This window comes from Capra hircus, unplaced genomic scaffold (genome assembly GCF_001704415.2).
Source record: "Capra hircus breed San Clemente unplaced genomic scaffold, ASM170441v1, whole genome shotgun sequence".
NCBI classification, from domain to species: Eukaryota; Metazoa; Chordata; class Mammalia; order Artiodactyla; family Bovidae; genus Capra; species Capra hircus.
The window spans coordinates 143,729-152,423 of NW_017189885.1; the positions used below are offsets into that span (position 1 = coordinate 143,729).

The 8,695-nt window shown below is 41.4% G+C and overlaps 1 protein-coding gene across 3 annotated transcripts in view; it reads right to left on the reverse strand.

The window, feature by feature from the left end:
* LOC108634721 (eukaryotic translation initiation factor 2 subunit 3, Y-linked-like) overlaps positions 1–4,509 on the reverse strand; it is a 45,088-nt gene extending 40,579 nt beyond the window's left edge. For all 3 annotated transcript variants that reach the window (XM_018044897.1, XM_018044898.1, XM_018044896.1), the window contains exons 1-4: positions 4,378–4,509; positions 3,685–3,748; positions 2,266–2,393; positions 2,053–2,174 (exon numbers count right to left, since the gene is read on the reverse strand). In XM_018044897.1, the coding sequence (XP_017900386.1) occupies positions 2,053–2,174; positions 2,266–2,393; positions 3,685–3,748; positions 4,378–4,449 (386 nt within the window). In that variant the 5' untranslated portion in view covers positions 4,450–4,509. The remainder of the gene's footprint in view (positions 1–2,052; positions 2,175–2,265; positions 2,394–3,684; positions 3,749–4,377) is intronic.
* Between the last annotated feature and the right edge of the window lie 4,186 nt (positions 4,510–8,695).

The following is an 8,695-nucleotide window of genomic DNA, read 5'->3' on the forward strand; positions in this document are numbered from 1 at the left end:
ATAGAAGGGTAAAATAGCAACTATTTACTATTCTAGAAAAGGCAAAACTAGATAAACGAATCTGAAGAAGAGAAAGGCTACCCACTCCAGAATTCTGGCCTGAAGAATTCCACAGACTGTATAGTCCATGGGGTTGTGAAGAGTCAGACAGGACTCAACAAATTTCACATCACAGAGAAACAAGTATCAGTAGTTGCCAGGGGTTACAGAGGCGGAAAAGATGAATATGCAGGATACAGAGGATTTTCAGTAGAAGGACGAACACACAGTAAAAGGACAAACACATCATTATAAATTTCTGCTCATTTGTAAAACGTAAAACAAGACTGAACACTAATGTAAATCACAGATATTGGATACTGCTGTGTCAAAACACATTCATCTGAAAATGAGAGTGCTCTGCTTGCAAGCTATAAGAGAAATCTGTACCTTCTACACAGTACTCATTTGAACCTTTAGATATAAAGCTTCTTTAAAAAATAAAGTCTACCAAAAAAAAAAACAAAACCAAAAGAATCAACTACTAGTAAGCTCAAAAGCCTTGACCGATCTCTAAAATACTGTAATGAGTGGAAAAGTCAATTTCAAAGGCGATATACTGCGTTTTGGTGGGCTGCTGTCCATAGTTGGACATGACTGAAGCAACTTAGCATGCAAGCACGCATTGGAGAAGGAAATGGCAACCCACTCCAGTGTTCTTGCCTGGAGAATCCCAGGGACAGATAAGTCTGGTGGGCTACCATCTATGGGGTCACACAGAGTCGGACATGACTGAAGCGACTTAGCACCAGCAGCCGCAGCAGATACTGTGTTCAACATACACAACATTTCTGAAATTTAAAAACTCAGTTAGATAATAGACTAGTATTTAGTATTTGCCAAGGATTAAGAACAGTGGGGGATAATGGATGAATCTTTGTGGTGAAATAATGTTTCTGTTATCCAGGAACATACATATCATAAAGTAGATGTATATATGTACACCAACAGAGAGTGCCTTGTTTTGGTATTACATTGAAGTTTGAAGTAGTACTGTGAATACTGGAGAAAGAAATGGCAACCCACTCCAGTATTCTTGCCTGGAGAATCCCACAGACAGAGGGGCCTGGCCAGCTAGAGTCCCTGGGGTCTCAAAGAGTTGGACACAACTGACTGACTAACACTTTACGACTACTGGGGAAAAATCAATTAAGGCTTGCCAACTTTCGGTTATTCTACAATTATTTCAAAGTTAAAAATGAAAGCACATGGAGCAGAGCAGTTGGAAAATCAAATATTACATTTGCAACTAATAATTTTAGGTATAAAATGCTTACAATAAAAAATTTTAAACCATGTATTAAAAATGTAGATTTAAAAAATAATTTTAGCTTTTAACACTTTTATTATAGAAGCTTAAGAGATTTCTGATGTTTTCAGGGTATAACTGTAACCATATAATGTCAGATAAACTATTTAAACAAGCAACAATATACATTAAATAAACTCCAACTGCATTATCAGAATGGAAATTTTCACTCAAAAAAGGAATTTACAGAAGGATCTCCACTGTCTTGGAAGACTGAGTGAACCTGCCAGCCTAATGCAAAGAACTCAGCACCTAAGAACAAAAATTACTATGCTTTTAGAATTATTACCATTCTCAAAAATTGAACATTAATATCCTTATGATGTAAATTTTCTTTGGGTATTCCTAACACCTACATATGTTAGATGACATGTCAGTGTTCTGAGGAATCAAGATATGCAACATTCCAAAAACGGATACCTACAGGCAAAACAAAGACAAATATGTAACAATATTGGAAGACTGAACAGAAGCACCCCCATGCTTGTATTTCTTAAGAGAACCCCAAAAAAACACATTTTACCTTATATTTAAACAGAATCCTTAAAAAGGTTATCAGCAACAAGTGTAAGCTCTAAATTTTATTAGAAAATGTTTTGGCAAAAATCCATCTGCTTCAAGCTTAGATTTGAATCATTAACTTCTCAATTAAATAATTCAATAAGCACAAAGGAAAAAATGTGTATTTAACAAAAAGTAATCACCTGACTAGTTTGAAGTTCCCTTTGGTCCCTGGAATGTCTGTAGGAAACTCATCAGGTGTACTACTCCCACAAGATCTGTAACACTCTGGCCGAGGACAATTTGCATCATCAAGTTTGTAAATCTAAAAATTATAATGAAAATAAATTTAAATTCTCACTTGCATATTTGAAACCCAAGTAAAATCGTTTCTTCTTCCACAACATACTATGTACCTTGGCATTAGCATACCCAAGCTTGATTGTGATATTTCTTTCTAGTTCATTTTTGAATCTGACAGTGTGAACTCCAGAAATAGCTTTCACCACAGTAGATTTTCCATGAGCAACGTGACCAATTGTACCTACAAAGACCAAAAAACACAATTTATATGCATAGCATTATACCAAGTATTTCAGTAAAGTTAGAAAAACAAAAGGCATAATTCACTATAAATATTTCAAACTACAACCAACAGAGATTTCATTTATGCCCTCCATATATTCTTTCAACACAAAATTTTTTCTGAAACATGAGCAAATGTAACTATGTACCTGAAAATTTTATTTAAAAATCATATTATTCAACTTGTTATCAATCTGAAAAAAGGAGTTCACTTGAAATAAACATTCATCTAAAAACACAAAATTTTGTATATTAATAAATTTTCCAGTATTTTGATTGAGGTAAACATGCACAAAGTGAAGTGAAAGTTGCTCAATAGCATCCAACTCTTTGCAACCCCATAGGCTATACAGTCTATGGAATTCTCCAGGCCAGAATACTGCAGTGGGTAGCCTTTTCCTTCTGTGCATCTTCCCAACCCAGAGATCAAACCCAGGTCTTCCACACTGCAGGTGGATTCTTTACCAGCTGAGCCACAGTGAAGCCTAAACATGGACGAATCCATGAAAACTAGCAAACAACTTCAATTTGATTACAGTAAACAAGTAAATGTTCAGAGTGAGCATCCCAAGTGGCTCAGCAATAAAGAATCTGCCTGCAATCCAAGAGATGGGGGGGTCCAATCCCTGATGTAGGAAGACTCCCTGGAGAAGGGAATGGCAACCCCCTCCAACATTCTTGCCTACAGAATCCCAAAGCAGAGAAGATTAGCAAGCAACAAGTCCACGGGGTCACAAGAGTCCACACACTTAGCAACTAAAACAGCAGCAGCAAGCAATACAATGTCTTACAATTTTCCACCACTCTAAGGTGTAAGTCTTATTAGGCTTTACTACTAACAGAGCTAAAACATCTACACTCAATCAACTTCTCCCAAATTAAGTGTCAATTAAGAAAAGAAGTAAGACTATTCTAAAAGATTAGATACTAAATAAGACATTTCAAATTCTGTTAAGAAATCTGTTCTTAAAATATTCTCTACAAAAGGAATTTTCACCTCTTCTTTAACATTCTGCTATACATGCATACACCGTACTGTCTCTTCATACACCTATGTCTTTGCCTGGATCCAAGTGAAGAGTACTGTTTCCCAAGAAATCGAGCAGGTACTTTGCTCATAATGGCTAAAATCTATCCATTATGTATCTGAGTCTTCCTACAGTTCAGTTAATTGAACAAGAGTTTAAATGTCATCGGAGAGCAATCAATCCTCAAGAAGGACAGCAGTGTACACAACAATGTATTCTTACCTATATTAATTGTCGCTTGTCTGCTGATTACTTCATGAGAGAGTGGTGTCAACCTGGTAACATCCTGCAATTAAACATTTTAGTTTTAACTACCTCACAAAAGACAAACCGTAATTTATATCTCGTTTTGTATCTAGTTTACCATTATCTATTCAGCGCTCCACTGTTTACCAAAAGTACCTTTCTTGCAAAGGCAGTCTTGATTTCCAGTCAGAACAGGGATGCCTGGCGTGCTGCAGTCCATGGGATCGCAGAGTGAGATACGACTGAGCGACTCAACAACAAAAGTCAAGTCCTAAAAGCCCTTTACATTTACAGAAGAGCCTATACTTCCACCAGCTCTAGAAGATCTGTCAGACCAGGGCCTCAAATTTCAAGAAAATTAACACTAACGACAGTGTAAAAACTCCTTCCAGAACTGAAGGTATTAACAGTCTTTCCCGGATCTTCAGAGGAAAAGACGTTAATATCTTGACTTTCCGGCCCAAATCTTCGCGTTTCGAAGCTCCATGATTTCACACCGCCAGGCTCAACTCGCATACCTGGATGAACGCTTCAAAGAACGCCCGGGTCCAAGTTTCGGGCGTAACTCAGGCTGTCGGCAGCCCGGTACTGCCAGGATTCAACGCTTCCCAAAGGTCAGGTCATACCCACTCCTAAACTCATTCCAATCCGCCTAAAAGAAAACCTTACCAGTGTGGAGAGATCCTGGCGAGAAAGATGTGACTGACCCAGGGTCACACACGACTCCTCACCCCGCGCCATTTTGCCGAGCGAGCAACGAAACCGTCCGCGAAGCTTCCTGACCGTTCGCAGGCCCCCTTGTGCCGGCGGGGCTGCGCAGGCGGGAGAGCGACTACGTCTCGCGCCCGGGAAAGGAGAATGGTTGTGTAACAGAGTGGTCACTAAATGGCCTTATTTCTCCCGGCTTTACGTATTACCTGCAGAAAGCCTGACGATAAAAAGCGAGCCAAAGATTTAGGGGCCTATTCACTGGCGACCTAATAGACATTTGTGCAGGCAACGCTAAGGGCAGCCCCACAAAAGGAAGCTCGGTAGGATGACGCAACCCCGCCTCGGGATAAGTCGGCAGCAGCTGTTTCCGTTTCCCTAGCTGATCGCTTGGAACGGTTTCCAGGGACCTGCTACCCGTATTTTTTGGTTGCAGTTTCCACAATTTATTATGGTGAGGTCGCCTGTGGTCTGGGCCTGTCTTCCCCGAAAGGACGGCTTGTAATAAGCCACACTCAGGCTCAGCAAGTTCCTTTTGGGGGATTGCGGGGTTGGAGAGTGAAGGCTTCCTTAATAGCTCGTTAAAGAATACGCCTGCAGTGCAGGAGACCCGGGTTCGATTCCTGAGTCGCGAAGATCCACTGGAGAAGGAATAGGCTACCCACTCCAGTATTCTTGAGCGTCCCTTGTGGCTCAGCTGGTAAAAAATCCTCCCGCAATGCGGAGACCTGGGTTTGAGCCCTGGGTTGGGAAAATCTAGAGAAGTTAGGAAGCTACCCAATTCCAGTATTCTGGCCTAGAGAAGTACATAGACTGATGGTCCATAAAGTCGCAAAGAATCTGACGGGACTGAGCGACTTTCACTTTTAGGGAAGAGGGGAAAAGCGCCTTCTGGGAAAGTTTGATGGAGGGCTCAGGTGTCCGGATGTGGCAATAGCGTTTTTGCAGTACCTTTAGGGTTCTCCAAGTTTTTAGAAAACAGATAAAGGGAAATATACTTGTTTGGAGAATATCTGGACAAGTGATTTTACCAGATATTTCAATAAACAAAGACTGCTAAGGGAATCAAGTCATCATCATCTGCATTCGCCTGCAAATATGTGCCCTGATGCGGTTTGAGATGGGCTGGAGAGAAATAGGAAGTCGGCCCCAAATGGTTAAGATGCACAATCTGGGAATGATTTTAATGAGTTCAAACTTTATTTTCCCATTCAAAAAAAAAGCCCTATATTCCTTAATTCAGAAGGGTGTATTTCTTTGGTTAGAAATTGATGTGACTATCTCTGTTTTGTTTGGTTGGCTTTTTTTTTTTTGGCAAAGGCTTCTGTATACCTTGCTCTTCCTTTCCCTCTCTGTAACAATTCCTCAGAGCTAATAATCCCTCCTGGGTTATAATCATCAGTGCTGCTGTGTTTAGTTGCTTTAGTCATGTCTGATTGACTGTGATCCCTATGGCCCATACCTCACCAGGCTCTTCTATCTGTAGGAAGGCTTCAGGCAAAAATACTGGGGTGGGTTACCATGCCCTTCTCATAGTCCTCAGTAAGTTAGCCAAATAAAACGTTCTTAGCTTTTAGGCTGCGCCTTTTTTCCCCCTTTTTGTTCAGTGTGACAGTACTAGCTACTGGCAGTGGCACACAGGGCAGACTTTTTTTCTTCACTGAACTCTGGATCTGGATCCTTAGTACCAGCAGAGGCCACCTGTGCCTGTCCACCCCTTTGGAGAGTCCAAATGAATTAGGGTCCTTCTCTTCTGGTACTCAGATATGCCATTTTTTGAAAATCCAGTGATGTAGAACTCCTTGGATGTGTTGGTTACCCTTGAAACTTTTTTCAACTTGATACCTTGACTAGTTCATTTGAAAGACACTGGGAAGATTTTTGCTCAGTTTGCTGCTAAGTCGCTTCAGTCGTGTCCGACTGTGTGCGACCCCATAGATGGCAGCCCAACAGGCTCCCCTGTCCCTGGGATTCTCCAGGCAAGAACACTGGAGTGGGTTGCCATTTCCTTCTCCAGTGCATGAAGGTGAAAAGTGAAAGTGAAGTCGCTCAGTCGTGTCTGACCCTCAGCAACCCCGTGGACTGCAGCCTACCAGGCTCCTCCATCCATGGGATTTTCCAGGCAAGAGTACTGGAGTGGGGTGCCATTGCCTTCTCTGTTTGCTCAGTTTAAATATGGGTAATTTGACCCAGCTAAAAGACTCAGAAGACTTACCTCAGCTGACTGAGTAGGGGTTGGAGTAGGTATTTTGGTGGGAAAATAGCCTGTGATTTTCCCTTGTTTACTTTAAAACAACTTATTGAAAAAGTGAAGATATCTCAGAGTTTTCACCCCAAAAGAAGTGATACTCCTGGTTTTTTCAGATTCAGGAATGGTGGATACAAGTACCTTTAATAAGCTACTATACCTAAAAGGGAAGGTCACTAGTTTTAATTAAAAAGTTGCTCTGCTGGGGACACATATAAGATCTGTCCTCTCTGTGATCTGAGCACTCACAGTGGTTTTCCATTACCTGGGTGAAAAGCTCAAACACCTTCAATTCAACAGAATTGAAGGACTCTGTGGTAAAATCTAAAGTTTAAGAGTTAATGTCACAAATCATGCTGTAACCCACTGCATGATTGCTACTAGTATGTTTTTATCTTGATTAATCTATTTTGGAACTGACCTTTCAAATGAAAGAAAAGCAGTGACAAAATGCCATTTTCAAACTAAGACCCCATCTAGTTTTTGGTAAGCCATTGGCACTTGCTGTCTACCTCTATAAGAATTAAATCAGATGTTGCTGCAGCTGTTGACCTCAACACCCCTCTGAAAGTAGTTCAAGTTGGGGGCACAATTGAGGCAGCTGTGCTCTGGGAAAAGCTGGCAAGACAGGTCTTCACATAGATATTTTCAGGAGCCAGTCTTAGGAGTACAGTTTTTGTATGTCCTCAAATCTAGAAAAGCACAAATCCTCCATTGGTATAACTGTTCTTTATAACTAGCAGAAACTTCTTGCAAAAAATACATGCTTGATTGCCTGAACTCCCCTTTCAGCAAAATCGTATATATATGGACCTTCCCCCATCTACCATGGAGCAGTTTCAAAGCCATCTGCAATTTTGATCTGGGGCTGCAGTCCTCATTCGGCCCCAAATAAAATGTGACTTGCAATTCTCAGGTTGTGCTTTTTTTTTTTTTTCAAGTTGACAACTTTATGGCAACCACAAAGGGACACAGAGTAGTCTTCTTTTACCTGAACTCTACAAGTACCGGGAGACTTGGCAGAGGCCAAGTCACCAGAGGCCCTTTGTGCCCATCTGCTTCAAGGTTCTTGCCTGGAGAATCCCAGGGACGGGGGAGCCTCGTGGGCTGCTGTCTATGGGGTTGTACAGAATTGGACACGACTGAAGTTCCTTAGCAGCAGCAGCTGCAACAGCCTCCTTAGGAGTCGAGATGAATTGGGAAAGTCTCTTTGTTCTCAGATCTCTTGTATCTGGATGATCTTAAGTTTTACTGGTAGTTGAGCAGGTACTTGCCTCCTCTGAAACACTGAAGTTACTGGAGTTTGGGGGGCCCAAGTGAGAGATACCAGTGGAAAGATAGGGAGGAGGGCTCAGTTGAAAAACACCAAGGAATGTCTGGGGCTCTGTTGAAAGATTTCATGTTCTTCCTCAATTCAGCCCCTTAATAGAATTTGTTGTGATGAAAATGAAGACACCACATGACAGCTTTGCTCTGAAGAAAAGGGACAAAACACGTCAAGTGACTGAAAAATTTATAGAAGTGGTGGTGCCCAAGTACTCATACTGTCCAGTGATGCCATAGGAAAACCCACTCATTAATTAAAACGCTTGTCAAGGGGTCACATAAGAATTGGCCACTCAGGTGGCTCTCAAAAAGTGTACAAACAATAAATGCTGAAGAGCCTGCATAGAGAAAAGGGAACCCTCTTACACTGTTTGTGGGGATGCAAACTAGTACAGTCACTATGGAGAACAGTGGAGATTCCTTAAGAAACAGGAAAAAGAACTGCCATATGATCTAGCAATCCCACTGCTGGGCATACACACCAAGGAAACCAGAATTGAAAGAGACACATGTACACCAGTGTTCTTTGCAGCACTGTTTACAATAGCTAGGACATGGGAGCAACCTAGATGTCCATTGGCAGACTAAGAAATGGCTAAGAAAGCTGTGGTACATATACGCAATGAAACATTCAGTTCAGTCACTCAGTCATGTCCTATTCTTTGCAACCCCATGAATCGCAGCCCGCCAGGCCTCCCTGTCCAT